Source organism: Artibeus jamaicensis, unplaced genomic scaffold (assembly GCF_021234435.1).
Source record: "Artibeus jamaicensis isolate MK-2021 breed Jamaican fruit bat unplaced genomic scaffold, CSHL_Jam_final contig_3152, whole genome shotgun sequence".
Classification (NCBI taxonomy): domain Eukaryota; kingdom Metazoa; phylum Chordata; class Mammalia; order Chiroptera; family Phyllostomidae; genus Artibeus; species Artibeus jamaicensis.
The window spans coordinates 2,067,313-2,088,081 of record NW_026521729.1 but is presented as its reverse complement, the minus strand read 5'-3'; the positions used below and the strand labels follow the sequence as shown (position 1 = coordinate 2,088,081).

General features: G+C 49.2%; 1 protein-coding gene across 2 annotated transcripts in view; it reads left to right on the top strand.

Annotated features, from left to right (window-relative positions):
• NUP93 (nucleoporin 93) overlaps positions 1 to 20,769 on the top strand; it is an 80,872-nt gene that overhangs the window by 6,444 nt on the left and 53,659 nt on the right. For both annotated transcript variants that reach the window (XM_053663193.1, XM_037141520.2), the window contains exons 2-3: positions 3,666 to 3,858; positions 10,536 to 10,653. In XM_053663193.1, coding sequence (XP_053519168.1) covers positions 3,680 to 3,858; positions 10,536 to 10,653 — 297 coding nt within the window. In that variant the 5' untranslated portion in view covers positions 3,666 to 3,679. The remainder of the gene's footprint in view (positions 1 to 3,665; positions 3,859 to 10,535; positions 10,654 to 20,769) is intronic.

Here is a 20,769-nt window from a genome sequence, read left to right as displayed (position 1 = left end):
TCCCTCATCAAGCTGTCACCACCGACAGAGGGGACTCCTAGTGCTCGGAGCCCGGTTTTGCTGATTGACTCTTCCCCTCCCACTTCCGCGAGTTCGCCCGCTTCTTCCTGGCTCCCTCCTCCGGAGCTCCCCACGGTGCAGCTGGTGTCCAGTCTCTGCGTGTGTCCTGGGCAGATTTTTGCGGCATAAAGCTTACACTTACTTCATCCCTCTCCCACCCGCACCCTCGTAGTTCTTTTCCATTGGTCAGAGCTAGTGAGGTTACTTTCGTGATCAGTTTACAGCATCTTGGGTCAAAATTGATAATTTGGTTGGCTTAACCCCTATATTTTATGGCTATTTGTTATGTATTTTGCAGAGGGGATAAAAAGTGCCCTTAAATTGATAAAAATTAACCACAGATGAAAACATTTTAGTGAAATCGTATGATGACTACGTGGAAGTAGAGATTTGAAAACTTTAATAACTTTTTTGTAATTTAACTTCCATTGGTTGATTTATATATAATGCAGGACAGATCAGTGTTTCTCAAATATGGCTATATATATATATTTTTTTTTTTTTTTTTTTTGGAGATGTGGAACAAGTTTATTTTAGACTCTGAAGTTACGTAGCAAATTTCTTCCTGTGTATATACTTATCCTTTGGTTTGGAGTTCCGTTCACCCAAAAACCAGGCTGTTCTGAAATTCCACCGGGCTTTGCCTGGGTACACAGAGGGGAAGCGCTAGTCTGGACCGAGTGTGATCTGAAATCACGCCATTTGTGCTGCCTCTGCCTTCTGCTCTGCAGCCTCAGAAATGTTAAGCATCAGTTGGTAGTTGGAAGGGAATGTTTTTGCTCTGGTCTTTGCTTGCCAGTGGGTGCTGATTTGGCAGGGGAGTGCAGGAAGCTTTGAGAAGAACAGACCCACAAGTGGAGGAACGGAACTCCTCCTGTTCATTCAACAAATGACTCCCTACTGTGTGCCAGGCACTGTTCTTGGCGCTGGGGGAACGTCAGCGAACCAGACAGACAAATCCTTGTCCTTGCACAGGTGCGTTCAGCAGAGGTGACAGACAGTAAGAGAGATGGGGGAGGACCAGGGGTGCTTGCAGGTTGCATCCTTGAGTGTTTTGTTCTAGGTTCTCATCAAAGGCAAGGTGACAGCTTAGCTGAAACAGAGATGGGGAACTGTCCTGAGTGAGTCTGAGAGGAGCGATCCAGGCAGAGGAGACAGGGCGTACAGGGACTCTAGGGTGGGAATGCAGGGGGGGCCCAGCATGGCTGCAGCCAAGGCCAGGAAGGGGCACAGGGCTCCAGATGAGTCTGGGGGGTCAGAGGAGGTGGGGCCTCATCTGCGGAGCTTCACTCTGTGTAAGAGGTTTGAGCAGAGGAGGGATGTGGCCCGGCTTGAGAACAGACTGTGGGCAGTGAGGGGAGAGCAGGTCAGGGAAGAGGTGACAGTGACTCACATGGCGGAGGTGGCGGGCAGAGGCAGGTTCGGGGTACATTTTGAAGGTGGGTTTGAAGGCTTCATTGGCCTGTTGGATGTGGGGGCGGGTGTGAGTCACGTCTGCCTTCAAGGATTTGGGCCGAAGCAGTTGAGTAATGTCGTCTCCCCACTGAGGAGGCCAAGGAGCCAGTTCTGTAGGCAAAGGTTAACTCGCAGTTCAGGGCATTAAGTTTAGGGTGTTGTTTAGAGATGCAGGCTGTATTTTTGGTCAAATAGTTCTTTAAATAACTTCACAAGTCTTGTTTATTGGACTGTGTGAGAGTAAATCACGACTGTTGTTTGCCTTTATTAGTTCTACACAGACCCATCACTGAATCTTCTTGTGGGTAGGTCACGTGAGACATGGAGCACTTTCTCTGAGTTTGTCTTAGAGTAAAAAGAACGTGGGGAAGAGGCCGCTTCCTGTTTGTGGTGAGTGACGAGTTTCCGGTAATAGAATGTCATTGACCTTGTAGGTTTCTGAGAAGAAGCATGCTCTCCGTCAGTCAGGAGCGTTATGTAAAAACACTCTTCTTTCTGTCTTGGAGAATATCTTCCTCTTTCTGCCATGGCCTTCTCCCAGAGGTGGGGTTTGCCAGTTAGAGTCCGATTCTCTTGGGTTAAAACAAAAGGGGAAAAAGGCCATGATTACTGGAAACGTTGGGTAGAGTTACTGTGTACATGACTGTCTTTAGACTGCAATCAGTTCAGCACTTCAGAAAGAACACCAGTGTGTTCCAGCAGAAGCTATTTTTGTTTTAACCCTGTGGCCTTGCCTTTAAAGTGAACATTTTTTAACGTTCACTTGAACGAGTTCTTGTTCTCCTGCTGTGGGTTCACGGTGGTGACCATGGCCTTTAGAACGCCAACCAGCGTGTCCTCGCTGAGACGTGTGCGGTGGAGAAGTATCATCACCAAGAGCTGCTGTGTGAGGAGTTTTGTTATTTTTAAATAAGTAATTTTGTTAGCTTTATAGCAGTGTAAAATTTTTTTTTAATGATGGTGGTGATACTGTTTATCTTCTTGATTTACATGGTGGGAGGAGTTAACAGTCTTGGTCCAGAAGCTTACACAAGGACAGGGCAGTGTGTGTTTCTACATCTGTAAATATGGAACGTCCGTGGAGTGTCGGCTCTGTTTATAGGGATTTTCTTGGTCCACCGGTGGAGAGACACGGTGTCTTGTTGGCGTTCGTGGTCTAGAAGCCAGCTGCTCTTTACCGGGTCCGGCAGAAGTGACGCCATGGAGTGTGTTGGCGGGTGTGTGAATGCCTTGCACACGGTGGACAGCAATTTGAACGCTTCATCTAAAATGCCATGTGGTGTGCTTGAGTGTAATAGGATTATGTTACAGAATTGCATGCTTATGATTTTGTAACAAAAGATTTTTTATGTAATAAAAAGGGGGTGTTATTTGTGCCGGACCCTGTATATTACTATATTAGTAGCTGCCGTATGTCTACAAGTAGTGGCTACATTAACAATTAAGTCTAATATCTGCGCGTCATAACAAGCAGACACAGATCTCTGCTCTGAGGTACCTCGTAAGCTAAAGGACATGTTCATGGAGACTTGGACATGAATTTGAAGAGACTGTCTTGCACGTTAGTGCAGGAGCAGGTGGTGAGGATAACATGGAGTTCGTCCCCAGACCCGTCGTCTTCTGGTCTTGGTTCAGCTGCTTTGCAGTGGAGCGTAGTCCGGGCACAGAACTGAACTCCGTGGACTGGAGCTGCTTCCCCCATCTGCTCAGGAGGATCCTGAGATAAGGGCCTTATGAATTGCCCGGCGCCCTGCAGGCAGCGGTGTTTTATCACTGAGACCTGGAGAAATGGGAGGTGGAGGGTGGTCGCCCTTACAGCCTCCCGGTTGCTGTCTCGGCTCCATTTTCCTTGTCAGCTCGAGTCTCAGGGACGAGGCAGGGGCCCTGGTCTGTGGCTTAGTATCTTTGCATTTTGTTCTGGTGGCAGAAATCAATTTTGGGACTGTCAGTCTGCACGGAAATGATCTATTTCTCCACCGTCTGGCTCATTTTCTCCATCAGGCCCGTTCTTAGGCTCTGTTCAGGAGGCGTCCCCTTGTTGATGAGCTGTCTCCTTGTCTGTCTACAAAACGTCGTGTTGTTTCGTTAAGCTCGTAACGGGTTCCGGTGGTGGTTGAAGCCTGTCATTCCCGTTTTCCTCCCCGCTGTAGGACCCGAGCCTCCGATGGACACTGAGGGGTTTGGCGAGCTCCTGCAGCAGGCCGAGCAGCTCGCCGCCGAGACCGAGGGCGTCTCGGAGCTTCCCCATGTGGAGCGGAACCTGCAGGAGATCCAGCAGGCGGGCGAGCGCCTGCGATCCCGCACCCTCACGCGCACGTCCCAGGAGACAGCAGATGTCAAGGCGTGAGTGCTGGTGGGGAGGCAGGATGCGTTTCTTCCTTCCCGTCTTGGGTTTGGACTCAGAGCCTCGTGTAAACAGGCCAGCAGCCCCGCTCGGGCTCCCTGCCCGGGCTGTCCAGCCCGTCTGACCACGCCGTGAGCCCTTGTCACAAGCAAAGGTGCCCAGGATGGGAGGGGGCGAAGAGGTTTGTCATGCAGACACCAGGGACAGTGGTTCCCGCTTGAGGTCACTGACTGTGGGGTTGTGATGGCTCCTGTGCGTATGTTAGTCACGGTGGGCCACGCAGGTACGTGTTACCTCTGTGCCAGAGAGCACTGGGTGATGGGCAGTTTTTAAGAACATTTGGGAGAAATTGCTGTGCAGTCAGTGGCGAGAAGCCGTCCAGGTGAGGAGTGGGGGTCTGCTCACTGTCAGCGACTCCATAGGCCGCCTCCCAGAGGCCTTGGCAGTGCCACACCCACCAGAGAGTGCAGCACGGGAAGGCGGGTGAGTGCCAGGGAGTGCGGCTGCAGAAGCGCTGACGCCGGCTACCTGGTGGCTGCCGCATGGCAGAGATGGGCTGTTGGTGCCAGGTCTGGGCCCGCTCCAGGGCTCCAGCCATTCATTAGACGTGGTCCTTGCCCTCAAGGAGCTTATAATTTTGGAAGGCAGGAGGAAAATCTTGCTGCTTTCCATAAGTGTGATTTACTGATTACTTACTGTGCCTCGGCCTCTCGGCCAGTGTTAAGGTTGTTGTCCCCTTATTGCAGCTGAGCGGCTGGGGCTCAGAGAAGGTGAGTGGTTCTCAGATCACACAGCTGGTGAGCGGGGAGCCAGGCCTGACGCCCAGAGGGCCAGCTCCAGAGCACACCCTCCCTCAGCAGGGATGGAAGGGTCACGGGAAGGTGGAGGGGTGCCGTTATTCGTGACCTTGGTGGGTCTGGAAAGTCACTGAGATTCTGTGTGGGAGATGTGGACAATGGTCCAGTTCCGAATTGAACTTGAGAAGGGCTGACGTGCTGACATTGACATGGGTACATTGTTTTGGGTATGTAACAAATGTCCCAGGAGTGAGTACAAAGGCTTCATTCTTCTTCCAGCTAATCTTGAAAGCTGAATCTTCTGGCTGCTCCTCTGAGTCAGTAAGTGTGTTGTAGAAATTCTTCTGTGGGTCTCCCCAGAAGTTTCTTTGTAAAGACAGGCCCGGTTAGTTTTGGTGCTGGTGGTGCTGGTTAAAGGCAGGTCAGAGGAAGCCCAGCAGGAGTTGTCAGCTCTGCAGCCTTGCGAGCACATGCAGCCAGCCGCTGCCCACCCAGCGCCCCAGCGCCCCAGCGCCCGTTACAGCCACCTTGCCCTCCCTGCAAGCCCCTCACTGCTGCCCCTGCTGCCTGCAGCAACCCCCCATCCCGCCGGTCTGAGTTGCAGGCTCCGTGCTCGGGTGCACGGATGCTGCTGGAGCCGAAGGACCGTGATGCCAGCTGAGTTGCTATAGTTATAATTTAATTGCATCAGCTTTACAGCCTATTAAGAGCAAAAAGGGAAAATGTTTTCTTGGTAACAGTTAACAGTCATGCTCTCTTTCTTGTAAATTTCCATTCTTTCTCATCTTTTTCCACCTTAAATTTATTATTTGAGGGAGGAGGAAGTTGGAATATTGAAAGAATGGGTGTAGGGTGGGGCATTTGCGGCAAAATAAACCCCGGGGCTGACGACAGTACTTTTCCACCTTCTCCATGGGCAGAGCTGCGAAGTGTGCTCTGAGTGTTTCAGTGCAGGGTGAAGAGAGCGGAGAGGACTGAGTGGGGAATTTCTCTCTTCCACGAGGCAAATTTTGAAAGAAAATTCTGTCTTTAAGATTTTAATTAAAAGTAGATTATAGGTTTCAGATTGAATTGTTTGGTGCTGGATTCATTTGTTTCAATACACTTTGTTGGATTTTTCGTTTTAGGGAATAGATTTGACAGCTTTTTGTTTCTGTGTGTTTAATGTTTTTAAATTGTCCAATTTCCTTCGCACGCGGAAAAGGGTACACATCACCTATGTAAAGGTGTTTGCCGGGGGTCCGCGAGCTGTGGCCCATGAGCCTGCGGGAGCTGCGTGGGAGCTCGGCCGCGCCTCGTGCGCTGTCTGTGCTGCTGCAGCCACGGACCTGAGTGTTGAGCTGCGCCTGTAGGGCCTGGACGGCCTGGAGTGGTTACTGTCGGCCTTTGGGAAGAAGTTCGCTGACTCCTGGTGTAAATGATGGAATGAATTGGATACCCACGTGCGCCTTGCACGTTGAGATACAGAGTCTCCTTGGTAGTCATGACGCCCTGCCCCCCCCCCATCAGTTGCACCTCCCTTCTCCCCTCAGAGGGGTCTCATTGGATTTGCGGCAAATCCACTCAAGCCCAGAAGCCAAGCCACCTAGAAGTGAGAAGTGTCCAGGGGAAAAGCCAGCAACCACTCCTTCTCCCTCATTTTATAGTCCAGGGTCACCGTGTCATTAATTGCTTGTTCTTTCACACTCTTCTCCATATTCATGCAAAGCAAATAAATGCACATTTATTTGCCCCAAGCCACACTGCGAATCATAACTCTGCTCATGCTAATACTACTAAGCTACCTTTTCAAGCACTTACTATTTGTGAGGCCTGTGCCAAACACTTTACATGCCTTATATAATAATTTCTTCTTAAAATAACCCTGTGAAATAAGTGTTATTATCTCCCTTGTAGAATTGAGGAACGTTAGCTAGCAAGTGGCCAAGCCAGCATTCCAGTCCAGCTTGGTCAGTGAGACTCCCACGTGTCTGTCGGGCACTTTTCAGGATTCAGAGGATCATCGTGGGCACTCTTCTGGCCGATGGTCTTCACAAGCCCGAGAGGTGGGCGAGGCAGGGAGTTCTGTCCACATTTAACAGAGAAGTGGTGCTTGGACAGGTGAGGCGTCTCAGATTTTCAGGCAGTGAGTGACAGGTGGAGCTTGTGTGCAGACGCCCTGATGTTTTTCCTGCTCCCCGCGGATACCGGAACAGCTTTTCTTTTACTTTCCTGGGACCGGAATGTTTGATTCCCCTCTGTGCCTTTGCTTAGGAGAAGCTGCTTGGTTTACCGACATTGGGGTCTGGCAGAGGGCGGGAGGCCTCTGGGTTTTCCCACCCTTAGAAGCTGGAGGTTTCTGGGACCCATGCTGTCGGTCCTCTCTCCCTGCCCCCCACCGGGGCTTCTGCACAGTTTCTGCTCCAGCCACTGAGGTGATCTTTCTCTTCTGGCAATTCTGATAGCTCACCCTTGACTGCCAAGGTCCTCAACACCGATACACCTTGAAACCACCGGGCACTGGGGACATGCCTGCCTGTCACATGCAATTACAGTGGCCGTGAGACAGAATGTGGCCATACTTGGCATATTTTCCTTCAATCCAGCCACTCCACTCCTGGATCCATCCCAAAGATGCACAGCCAAAAGTCGGAAATGACGTATGCACGAGGACGGTCGTTATTTACAGCAGAAAGTGTTGGAAACATACATGCACCGGAGCGGACTGGTGACTCGATGGGGGACGTCTGTGTCGTGGAGGACTTCCCAGGAGCAGGAAGGGACGAGAGCACATGCCCGCGGAGTGACTCCGCAGGTGCTGTCAGGTTTAGTGAAAGTGCACGCTGGAGAAAAGCGTATGGTGCCCTCATTCATTTAACAAAGCAGGTGCAAGACATCCCATGTACCTGAATCAGAAGACTTAATTTTTTAAACTCAAATTTATTGGGGTAGCATTAGTTAATGACATTCTAAGATTTGATTCAGATAGTTCCCTAGTGCATCATCTTCATACGCCCTTGTCTGCCTGCCACCCAGAGCAGAAGACTAGAACCATCAACACGTTAATGCTCCCGGTTCATCTGTAGATTCCGTGTAGTGTCTGTCAAAGGTCCACCTGCTGTGTTGTTTTGTAAAAATTGACAAGTTGACCCTAAAATCCATATGGAAATGCAAGGGACCTAGAGTAGCTCCAACAACACTTAAAAAAGCAGAAGAAAGTTGGAGGACTCATGCTTCCAAATCCAAACCTTCCTACAAAGGCAGCCGTGAGGACCAGGGTGCTGGCGTAGGGACAGACACACAGATGACAGACACACAGATGAGGTGCACAGAGTTGTGAGTCCCGCGGCAAACCCGTGTGTCTGTGATCAGCTCATTTCCAACGAGGGAGCCACGGCCGTTTGGTGTCTTCTCGACACCTGCTGCTGGATGTCTGCACGCAGAGGATGAAGTCAGACACCTGAACTCAGAGTGGAGCGCAGGCCTAAGTGTGAGGGCTGAAAGTTTAAAACTCTAGGTGAAAGCGCACTGTAAATCTCCCTGACCTTAGGTTAGGGACAGCCTGGTCGGGTGTGAAACCAAAGCAAGAATAAAAGACCTCTGTACTAATTAAAACAAAACAAAACAAAAACTTGTGTGCTTTAAAGGACTCCATCAAGAAAGTGAGAGCAGAACCCACAGAATGGGAGAAAATATTTGCAAATTCTACATCTGAGAAGGTACTTATATCCAGAATATGTAACAAAAAATTCTCACAGCTCAAAAATAAATAAAAAGCCCAATTTAAAAGTGAGCAAAAGATCAGAGTAGACATTTTTCCAAAGAAGTTATATACATTTCCAGGAAGCAAATGAAAAGATGCTCAGCGTCCCAGTCATCAGGGAAATTTGAACCAAAACCACAGTAACATACCACTTCACGCACATGCACATGCACCCACACGCACAAACACACATGGAAAGCCGTAATCAAAAGGACAGGCAGTAACGTGTCAACGAGAATATGGGAAAAGCTGGGAAAAGCGGAAACTCTCATACCCCGTGGGTGGGGTATAAAGTGCTGTAGCGTTTCCTCCAAGGTTAGATACAGAGTTGCATCCAGCCCAGCATTTCCACTCGTGGGTGTGTACCCAACAGGGATGAGGACAACTGTCCGCACAAAAACGTGCACACACGTGTTTAGCAGTATTCACGTGAGCCGAAAAGTGGAAACAACCCAATGTCCCTCAGCTGGTGACCTGGGAGATGACACGAGGCGTATCCGTACCATGGAACACTGTTTGGCAATACAGACAGTGAACCACTGAGGCACGATTCAGTGTGGACGGACCTGGAAGACCTTACGCTCACTGAGAGAAGCCCGTCACCGAAGAGCATGTGCCGTCTCGTTTCATTTATGTGCCGTGTTCAGAAAAGGCACATTTACACAGGTAGAAAGTAGATTGGCATTTGCCTAGGGACTGGGTAGGCTGGGGGGCGGGGGGAGTGACTGCTGATAGGTAGGGCTTTAATTTTGCAGGGTAAAGAAAATGTTCTGAAATTGATTGCAGTGATAGTTGTACAACCTTGTGAATACACTAAAGCTTACTGAATTACGCTTTTTAAATGGCTGAGTTGTATGGTATATGAATTATATCTCAGGAAAGCTGTTGTGAAAAGGGAAGGAGGGGTTACGAGGGCATCGCCCAGCACCGGTCGGAGTCCTTGGGAGGAAAGGTGCCTGGGTGATTCTAATGGAGCAGCCGGGGCAGGGAGCCTGCGTTAGCTGTAAGGATTGTTAGGAGGGAGAGGCAGGGTCATCTGTCTGCTACGGTAACTGGCCCCAGGACGGCATCACATTCGACGTGTACACGGAGGAGGCAGAGTTCCACAGCGGGAGCCCTCCGAGTGCGTGCCATCGGTCTCTGCAGCAGGACAGAAGTAACGTGACAGGTCCTTTCTCTTCTCCGGTCATTCTGCTCAGGATTGGAAGTTTCAGGTGCCACATGCGTAGATCTTAGGGTTACTAATGCTGCCCAGTGCTCTAGCATCTTCCAAGCTACTCAGAATGCGCACAGATTCTGTCAGCGGGATTGTCAGATACTAAATCATAACCCAAAACCAACAGTCTAAACAAGCTAAATCCCCTGAGCTTCTTTCTCTCAGAAAGTGTATCAGTGAGACTGATTTTTTTAAAAAACTTCTTCCACTGTTACATTGCCTCAGATAGGTAGAAATGAAGCTCACTGTATTTATTATTCCCGTCTCTCTTCAAAAACATGTATTAGTCAGGTGGCAGCCTCCTGTATTATTGGACTGGGAACTAGAAGTACGGGGCACCTGATGGATGTTTGAAGAGATGCCGTGGAGCGCTGGCCTCGGCTTCCGCAGCTAACGGATGCAGCTTGGACCGGGCTACTCTGAAGCTCCTGAAGTTTCGTGGGTCACTGTTGCCTGGGTTTACAGAAGCCGTAAAGAGAGAGGAGGGTGGCTAAGGGCAGGGCTCGACTGGGTCTGTTCTTTCCTGTCTCCCAGATTTCAAATCAGTTGGGTTAACCTCCCTGCACCTCAGTTCCTCATCTATGAAATGAGGATTGAGAATATCGTCGGTCTCATGATCTTCTTTCCTGGAAAGTGTTTGGAGCAGTCTGGCCGGTTGTTTTATTGATATACTCTCATGTCGTTCTTGACAAATCTCTTACTCTAATTCAGCCACAATCAGAACTTCCTCTCACTGCCAGATGCGATGTCGGGTCTGTTACTTCAGGTGGTACATCTTTATGGAAAGGTATAAGATGACCATATAAAAGTGTCTAGGCGGTGTACAGGAAATTTTGGATAGAAAATACTCTCTGGTGTTATATGAAGCTTGCTAGGTGTCTTAATCCTGCTCCTCTCTCCCTGTCCTGTATCCTCACATAGGTCGGTTCTCCTTGGGTCTCGGGGACTCGACATCTCCCACATCTCCCAGCGCTTGGAGAGCCTGAGCGCGGCCACCACCTTCGAGCCCCTGGAGCCCGTGAAGGACACGGACATTCAGGTAAGGGCTGCCCGGTGTGTGGAGCGCAGCTGATTCTGGATTGCTTTGTTAATTCTCCTCTTCCTCGGATGTTAAGGGAATGGGAGGCTCCACTCTGGAGGTTGAGTGGGGAATGTTGGGTTATTTTCAGAGTGCTCCGCGGGGCTGAATTTAAGGAAGCCATGCCGACCTGTGCTTTTAGGTTATTGTAACTGTGAGAGCAGACTTCTCTTCCTTGGGTTTGATCCAAGGCACAGAGACATTAGTTGTACGGTTCTACTGCTTTCTTTGCTAGATCTCAAATAATTCTACTATTTGTCTTCCACATTTCTACATCTCGCTTGCATTGGTTGGCAAAGAGCTGGGAAAACTTAGAGTACTGTTTACTAAAACATTTTCATTGATTTCTAGGAAGTATTTGGCTGCATTAGCAGCACCAGGAAATTGTCTAATAGAGCACTCCAGTCTCATGTAACCGAACACATGACTGGCACAATTGATTGCTATTCTAACCTAATCAGAAACTGATAGATGTGTGTGCATGTGTGCATGTTTGCCTGCCAGGACTGTTGCGGAGTTGGAACGCTGCCTTTGTGTTAGAGGGACAGCAGGGCACCACTTTTATTACTGATTCACCTTTGGGTCGGAAGGACCCGGGTGCTGCAAAGGCACGTCCTAGCACAAGCAGAGGCTAATTGTGTTGCTGTCGGGCTCGGTTTGGATTAGTGCTCTGAGGACCACAGTTCTGTATTTATCCCAGCTCAGAAACCTAAAGCTCTGTGCTTTAAATTGAAAGTTGAACTAACTGTAGACACCCATTATTTTTCCTGTGGTTGATATGTTCCCAGAGAATGGAGGTCGAGGGTTTTTTTTTTTTAACTTTATGTACTAAATAAATTACATTCTGCCTGTTACCTTATAGATGCCTTATTTCCATGTAATCTTAAAATGACATATGTACTTAACTTTTTAAGAAAATTTTAGTTTTAGCTGCTCCCTTTCCATCCTATTTTTACTGCTTGATGCTCTGTAAACAAATACTTATAACAAAGATGAAGTGGGCAAATGGAATAGAGCTCAAGTAACTTGAGTAATCACCATATATTTTGGGGAGCACCCCTAGTACAGAAGGAAACAGCACTTGCTGAAAGGTGGCAGTTTGTTTGAGGGTTTTGATGTTTAGGATATCAGAGAAGTTGTTTGTTTTTATTTTTTTTAAACTAACTGCTTTTTGAAGTTTTCCCTGGCATGTTTATAACCCACACGTGGGATACTCGGCCACGCTCAGTGGTGCCCTGTGTGACCTCCCACTGACGTGCTCCAGTTTTGGCGTTGAGCAGCGATGCCAGGTTCCTGGATGCACTGAGTCCTGGCGATCACTTAGTCTGACCTCCTGCCTGACATGTGATCACTGCCCTTCAACAGCCCATCCGATGTTTTCGAGCAGTGCACGCTTGGTCACTTAGAGTTTCTTGATTTGGAATGGGCATGGCGAAGAGTTTTGCTCCCGACCACCGGGAAATCTTTGAACTTCGAGTGGAAGGACGCTTCCATTTCAGAATTCCACCTCTCAGCCGGCTTTTCTGGAATAGCTTCAGAAATGCGAATGGTCAGTCCGAGAGCGATGGGCTCGTGGAGAACAGAGCGTGGGTCTGACGGGAAGACCTACTGGTTTCGAAGTCAGCCCTCCGTTGAGCTCATCTTCTTCCCGGCGTAGTTTTCACTTTCAAAGGCCGAGACTCAGGCCTGCTCGGAGATGGCTCTAGTTACGGTGGGGACGGGAAGCTTTCGGCTGTCCTGTGTGGCTTATGGGGTTCCTGCATGCACCACGGTGTGGGGTCCTTGCGGACTTCCTGTGCCGCGGTCAGGGGCAAGAGGAGCGAAGCCAGCGCTCACCCGCAGCGCGGAGTCGCCTTCCTCTTAATCGTTCTCCTAATGTGTCTGTTATCCAAGAAGAGTTTACTTGGAAATTTCCGGTTTTTTGTTTTTAGAAAATCCAGACGTACTTTTTGATGGACATTTTCTCTCATGTATATATTAACAGCTTTATTGAGATATAATTCACATACCATAAACCTGATGGATTTTTGTGTGTGAACTTCTGTTTGCTAACCAGTGTGGTTTTGAGATGGGAGTGCACCCTAATCCCCTGTGTCCACTCTCAGTCCGAGAATTTGTCACGTCGGTTTATACATTCACAAAAGGAGATTCTATGGGGCCCCCGGACAGGGGCTGTCCCAGACCCTGCCGTTCATGGTTTGCGGAGAAGCTGGAAAGGCATTTCCCCGTATATACATCTGCAGATACATGGGTAGTCCTTTTCCGTTGGGTAAACACTGATTGTATTCCACTCTGTTTCTAATGGAGCTTGAAATTAATACAGCTTTTTGTTGCTACTGTTTCCTTCACCATAATCAGTGATGTTGGTATCACTGAGAACACATTTTTAAAAGATTGCTGTGGCCAGCAAAGGTCACGTATTTTTTTAAAAAACCACTTAAATATCTGTATGGCTGATGCTGGTAGAATTTTTAAATATGTTTATTGATTTTACGTTTTGGAGAACGTCATAAAGAAGGACCGCCTGTTTGTGTAATAGAGGTGAGGAGCAGTAACTCTTCATAGGACGTGTCACCAGAACGATTGTCCTGTTCTGTTCCAAGGGACGTAAGGTGCTTGTGAGTTCGAGTCTTCTCACAGAGACTCATGTGCTCCCTTCTGTCTTTGGGAAGAAATACGGAGGGCAGATTGCATGGCTTTATTAAGATCTGAACAGCCCTGATATACCATGGACAATGTGTGCTCTGTAGCAATAAAGCACAGATTTACACAGTTCAGTCCTATTCTGGGCTCTTTCATCAGATTACATGTATGTTTTAAGGAGGCTGTGCAGAAATAGCCGAGTTGGTCATAAAAATGGAAGCTGCAGTTTCTCAGCATTAACCCACATATTTCCAAGTGGCATTAGACCAAAATATAAGAATACTATTGCATTAGATTCTTGGGGCTGCCACAGCAATTTACCACAAAGTTAGTGGCCTAAAACGTTAGAACTTTACCTCTTAGAGTTCTGGAGGCCAGAGTTGGAGACGCAGGTGTTGGCAGCGCCATCCTCGCTCCGAAGGCGCTGGGGAGAAAATCCCTCTTCTGGCCACGGGTGGCTCCTGGCGTTCCTTGGTTTGGGGCCACGTAACTCGTCTCTGCCTCCAGCTTCACAGGTTTCCCCTCGTGGCAGCCAACTGTACCTCTCCTTTTTTTTTAATAAGGGCTCTACCCTAAATCCAGGATGGTAATGTGTTTGAAGGATTTCTGTTGAAGCATTTTTCAGCTAGAAATCATCTGCTTTATAAAAGCATTAAATACCTAGTTACTGGGATAAGTACCAGGAGGATGAAATCATGGTACTTTTCTAAGGTAGGAAGAGCTGATGCTGATGCGTGTGTGTGTTTCTACTTCAGCCAACCAGACGGCCTGGCCTTTCCTTTTCTCTGTTCTCTGGGGGGGCCTCTGCTTACCACCCTTTTTTAGCATCAAGTAGGACCCCTGAAATGTCCAAAACCCTGACCGCAGCCTGGCGCTGTAAGACTTTCCTTAGATGCCCCTCCTTTAAGAGTCTTCAGATCTCTTCCCCACGACTTCCAAATTTAGTATGTTGGCTTTACTATGTAAGAAAAAACTAATCTTTCTGAATGTTCCCCCACAAAGTAAACAGAAATTTAGAATGTGTTGTTGGAATTGATTTAGCAGCTAATAACTCAAATCTTAGATAAGCGAAAATTTAGCTCTTTAAGAAAAAAAAAGAGAGAGAGAGAGATCCTATGCTGAAGGTCTTTATAATCTGTCTAAATTTCCAGGTGGAAATCTGTTCTTTGTGAACAAAAAGAAAAAGAAATCCTTCTGCTTTAAAAGATTTTATTTATTTACTTTTAGAGAGGGGAAAGTGAGGGAGAAAAACATCAATGTGTGGTTGCCCCTCGGGCATACCTCCAACTCAGGACCTGGTCTGCATCCCGGGCATGTGCCCCGACTGGGAATGGAGACTGAAGCTGCCGAGCATGTAGACCAAGCAGAGGTCTTGTCAGAGCTGCTGTGGTGGATTTAGGGCAGAGACGAGGGTCATTCATAAGAGTCAACGTCTGTCTGCTCACTGATCATTTTCGTAACAATTCTGAGACGTGGTCTCAGTGGGGAGGACCTGCCTGTCTTCCCCATTTCTGCTGCAGATGCTGCTTGAGCAGACTTCTCTGCACGTAAACCAGGGCCAAGCGAGTTATGAGAAGTTTTGACTTGATGGACCGCGGAGGCTGACTTTGCTCTTGAAGTGTTTTCACATGGAAAGAGATAGCGTGTGTGGTGTGAAGGTTCTTCGGGAAGGGGTGTGTTTATCGAACTCCTTTGTTCTGTTCTCCTGGCCCCCGAGGGAGCTTTGTGGTACCTTCCTTTTGAGGTTTTAAGGACCTTAACTGGTATTTGAATCTCGCCCTTTCCCAGCTTACAACAGCTGCCTGTTCTGGACTGAACACAGCCTATAGCTAATGCTCTTGGGCTCACTAGCAAGTGAGTCCAGTTCTGCCCAGTCCAGGTTCTGTCACAGAGACTCCCGTTCCGGAACGAGCACCGGGCACATTTGCCTGTGAGAGCCCAGTGCAGGTGGGGAGGATGCGTCCCGCTGCGCCCGGTGCTCCTGTGCAGGCCGTCCCCGTGCCAGCTCCGTCTCTTGTGTGAACCCGCAGTGTCCGTACACCCCCTACTTATAGATGCGTTTGCTGCTCTTGAGTATTAAGTCTTGGCCCAGGGCGAAGCTCAGGACTGGTGAAAGCCAGTGAGCTCGCAAGAAGAAAATAGTGGTCTCCGCAGAGGCAGGTCCGCGTGCCGCCCTGTTCGGTGTTTGTATGCGGTGGTGTGGTGCTGGCTGCCGTGGCGAGTACCGACATGGCTTAATTCTCCTGTTTGTCATCAGGGAACAGTCGGCACGTGGCCCGGCGGCAGAGTCAGCAGTGACAGCAGGCGAGCCTCCTTCGAGTGGAGTTAAAAGTCGTAACCCTGGAAATCAAATGGGTGTTAAAGGCACTGCCTGTGGAGTGAGAAACGGCTTTTAAGGGCACCAAGGATATGAGATGTCAGGTCTTCGCTTGTCCATTTACTCTTACTCTGAGTGCAGGGCCCTCACAACAAGCAACTAAGTGGATGCTGAAAGTATTCGACTTAGTAGGAAACGACAAGGCGTCTTGTCTTCCCAGAGGTTCCTAATGCCCTGCAGTGAGCAAGGGCCTGTTGATTACCAGCCTGAGGAACTTGGAATGGTTCAGTAAGAGTTTTCTGGGAGAAGTCCAGGGCTAAAGTATTTACCTAACAATTTAGTAGAGCACTTCAGACATTGGCCAGGCTCTGGTACCTTTGAACTGGAGCTGAGTCATCCTCCCTCCCTCACGAGGTGTCTGTTAACCTGCCCACCTCTGTCGGAGCCCCAGCCCGCTTGGCCCTCGTCACCTTCAGTCTTGTGTCTGCAGATTGCTTGGTTTCAGGATCCAGGAGTGGGCACGTCTTTGTACCTGCAGAACTGTTTGATGCTGGAGGGGCTGCGATTTAAATAAGGGCCCAAACCTCCGTGGAATGCACTGCTGTAGATCAGTCTCTGGTTCCCAGATGGCAGCCCTGGACCCCGTGCGCCACTCTGATCTTCTCGCCATGGCGCCCTGTGCTCGCTCTCCGGTTTGGAACGTTCGATCCAGGCTTTTCAGGCCTGCAGTCTCTGGGGTGGCTCCTTCCACTGGTGGCTGCAAAGCATGGCTCCTCAGCTACAACACTTTGGGACCCAGGTGTCCCACCGCTGCCCCTGAAATTCCATGTGCTGGGAAGGAACCGAGGGAAGGGCTCCAGCGGGGCAGACTCTGGCTTTCGCTTTCTGGTTGGTTGGTTTGGTGGGAACCAGGAAAAGCGGCCGGGAGGTAGAATGGGCGGCATCCTCTGTGGACAAGACCTGTGCCTAGAATTTCTCTGGCTGCAGAGCCCTCGGGCCTGGTATACGTTGCTTTCTCCTTAAGCGTTTTCCTGTTTCACAAGTGCTGGCTTCCGTCTGGCACTGCAGACATCAAGAGGCTGAGCCAGTCCCCCAGGCTCAGGTCCCTGGCCGCCCCTGGTCTGCATCATTAATGGTCTGTATGATCCTTAGCGATGCACACGCCGCATTAACTGTCCTGGAGGACGGAAGGGCAGGTCCGCGTTTTTCACCGAGGAGTGGCTGTGGGGCTGAGAGCCCAACAGCGAAGCCCTGGCTGTGCCGTGCAGAAAACAGCAGCACTTCAAGCACTGGAGCCAGATATGCTGGGCGGGGCACAGCTCCCAGGAAATGCACAGAAAGGGCCCTTGTCTTAGAAAATACCTTCGAAGCCGGGACTGGGCTGTTTCGTCTGGAAACAAAGGGGAGGGGCAGGTCAGCAGTAAATGCTGGCACTATCTAGGGACAGGTAGAAACAGCCTGGGAGGGTTGCAATGCGCTTGATTTGCTCCGGTTACTGGAAGGCAGTGGTGCGATGTCCTCTGGGAGTGCTCTGTCCTCTCCATCAGGCCTCTTGCACTGTGGGCGCACTGTGGGTGGGCGCACTGTGGGTGCGTGTCGCTCTGTCTCAGCAGGACCAGTCTCCAAAGGAGCAGGGCCTGGCGGACCCTCGAAGGGCTCCGGCCGTTTGCAGTGGAGCTTGGCTGTGTGATGAGGTCCCAAACTGCCCGGTGTCTTCACGGTGGAGGAGTTTGGTGGTGGGTGGTGCTCACTCAGACATTGCTTTCGGAATTCGTACTTCTTAAACACACCGTGTTTTTCTTTCAAGTTTATGTCAAACCGAGAGATACTTTTATAAAATAGAGTAAGAATGAATTAGCCAGGAAAAAAAGAAGTGAAAGATATGTAAAACGCAAGACATAGTTTTTTAAATTAAATGTAATTGGTGTAAAATTACTCAGATTGCTATCACAGTTTCTAAATGCTCGTCCCCAGTTTTCGCCCTTATCTGCTGCAGGCTGGGAACAAACCCTCGCAGACCCGCCCTCCTTCCCTCCACCTTTCCCTCCTCCAGGCTGTGAGTAGTGCCAGATTGAATGGCTGTGTTTGCTCCCTTCCTCCCTTCCCTCCCCTTCCCCTCTTTTGTCTAGTTAAGTGTTCCCTGCGGGGACAGTGAAATGCGGCACCCAGGACCAGTTTGAATTCCTGTCTTCTGGTTTAAGCCAGCCAAAACTGGGGAGGCAAAGCTAGATTTCCTGAACATTTAATATGTCCAGACACTGTACCAAGCACTTTCTGGGCTTCCTCATTCACTCCTTGCAGTAACCGCCTGGGGTGGATACCGCCGTTCACCCCCTTTTCACGACGACAAACCTAAGGCCTCAGAGGCTGGTATGCCAGACTCGAACTCCCTTCTGTTGGTGTGAGTTCAGTGCTGTGTCCTGAGCGCCCTGGGTTATAAATTTCATTTATAGACTAAGAGCCTTTTAGTAAAGGAGGAACTTTTCAGGATCTGTTTGAAGGAGGGAGGTATGAGATAGAAGTATAATTGAGGGCTCATTTAGAGCAAAATAAAAAGTAGAAAGCCCACTCCGGATGTGGTGGGAATTGCTTTTATTTGTATAGGCTTAGTAATAAAATAATGTTGAATGGGGAGAAAGTGGAACATGCTTTTCAAACCTTGGTGCAGACCCCCGCTGGTTTGGGGGGGTTGGGGGCACGAGTTTTATAGGAAGGCCAAAGCCGTTTCATCTGCTTGTCTTCTCCAGGAGCTTGCTTTTCTCAGACACAGGTTTATGCTTTCTGAGCTGTCAGTTTAATTTACTGTCCACAGCTCAGCCGGTTATTTCTCAGGTTTGCTGCCCTACGGGTCCACAGCAAAGGACTTCTGTGAAATCCTGGAGCAGCTTTAGTTTTGAAATGCCAGGCCTTTGGGCTTTGGAAATAGGTTGTGTTCGGCTTCTTGCTTGATCATCTTTGTTTTGTTTTGCTTCTGAAGCTGAGCTTGAGTTGGAAGGATGATGCTAGAAGCAATTTAAAGGGCACATAAAATTTTTACTGTGATCCTGAACTATCGATTGTTGACTTATTTGTAGGTTTAATGCAGACCCATTTCCTTACTTAGCGTCTCCCTGGCCATTAAGGTCTGGCAGCATGCCGGAATGTTGAAATCTTGCATCTTGTAATATGATTTGGCTGTCTAAGGGCATTATGTGTGTTTGGCTTTTAAAGACACAGACAAGACCTTCAACTTTGTGTTTGCTCCAGATGGAGGGAAGAATCTCTCTGTACAGTGAAATTGCTCAGGTCTGGGAGACAGCACAGAAGTGAGGAATCGACACTCAGGAGCATGCTGATACCCGAAGTCATGTAAATTGGTACCTTCAGGATCAGCGGGCTCTTCTAAAGAACCGCAGACTAACACAACAGACTTTCCCAGAGGAGACCAGGCAGGGAACCAAAAAGTCGCGATGGTGTTCCAGAGCCGGGCACAGTTGGTCCTCGGTGTGCATCCGATGCCACTCTCCCAGCACGAAGTCGAGGTTAGAGTCCCATGGAGGGGCTGGTTCAGCGCCCTGCTTTCGGAGGGAGCTGGGCCCGGAGTGGGAGGAGGAGAAGTAGTCAGCGTCCAGAGCAGACTTCCACCCTCTCCCTCCATAGCCAGGACCCCTCTTCAGTGGAGTTGAGGGCGGGTCGCCCCTCTTGAGTGAGGGTGGAGGGGCTGGATGACGGGAGACTTTGCACTTGGCATTCTGGGAGTGAATGAGAACTGAATGGCTTCAGTAGAAGAAGGCAGTTATCTCCCTGATTCTCAAACAGACATGCTTACGTTAGAGAACTTGGAAAATGGCTCCACAGAGCTTTCTGGACGGGTCTCTTGACCCTTGAAGTTGCTGGGCAGCCATCATTCAGGGTGGACCTGGTCCAAGTTGTGTGGACCAGGTACACAACACCAGGGAACATCTGTGTGACGTGACAGGGGAAACAGACTTACTTTAATGGGGAGGTGAGGCGTTGGTCCATGGAGCATGTGTTAGAGACAGACTGTAACCTCGGCCTTAACTGTTCAGGATTGGTCGAGGCCTGTGGGTGCACGACCCTCTCCTTCACCCGGTGATGGTGCAGCGTCCTTCCCTCTGCGTGAAAGGGTCTGAAACACGCAGATTCACACACAGCCATTACATTTACATCATCCCACTGACCCCATCAGGCTGTTTGGAAGAGTGGTCATTGAGAGAGTTCTGTGACTTTGTCCTAATTTGGAAGATTTAGGGGAAAGTAAGTAACGAGCCAGAGATTTTATGTGATGTGTGAGGGATGCATGATTGGAATCCGTCCATGTGTCCATCCCCATCTGGTTCCTCACCACGGTGTTGAGATGGATGGGCTGAAAGGGTGTTGCCATCTTTTTACTAGAAGGGTAAGGAGCTGAGGCCAGGACAGATTAGTTGCTAAGGTGGAACTTGAACCCAGATATGATACGTCCTTACTGTCAGAACTGGCTCCGGGAGGCATCAAGGGTGGGCCGGTTGGGTGAATTCCACATTACGATTTTTTTGCAAAGACATTAAGATCTTTTGCCACTGGTCACGTTTCTTGATGTTTTGGTCCTTTCTCTATTCTCAGACCTTTTCTTACCTGTTTTCTTTGAAGCGATATTTCTGTTTATTCCTTTCCATGTGAAAGGTTTTCTGGGGACTGAAATCAGTTGCAGGGACGAAAGTGCTCCTTACAGGGGTCATCCTGGAACCTGAGGGGGACAGACCTCATTTTTCCATCTCAGATACACGTTGGGACAAAGAGCGGTGCTGATGTGCGCTGCTGCTGCTGACGTAGTTGACAGACGCCCTTTATGCGAAGGCGCTCAGGACTTCCCGAGGTTTGTCGCAGAGAGCCTTTCAGCCTGGTTTATGCCGAGCAGGCCATTGCGCCACCAAGCACATGCAAAGTAGCAAAGCAGAACAAAGTCATACGTGAAACTTCAGGCTTTAGAGCAGATTGGGGGAGAGGTTTTCTGTTTGTTTTTGGTTTTGCCAGTTTTATGCTTTCTGTTTTCACCTTTCCTGTTTTATTCCTTTCTTCTGGCTGTCCTCACTCCTTATTTTTGTTTCTGTCTTTTCTCCTTTGCTCCTTTCACT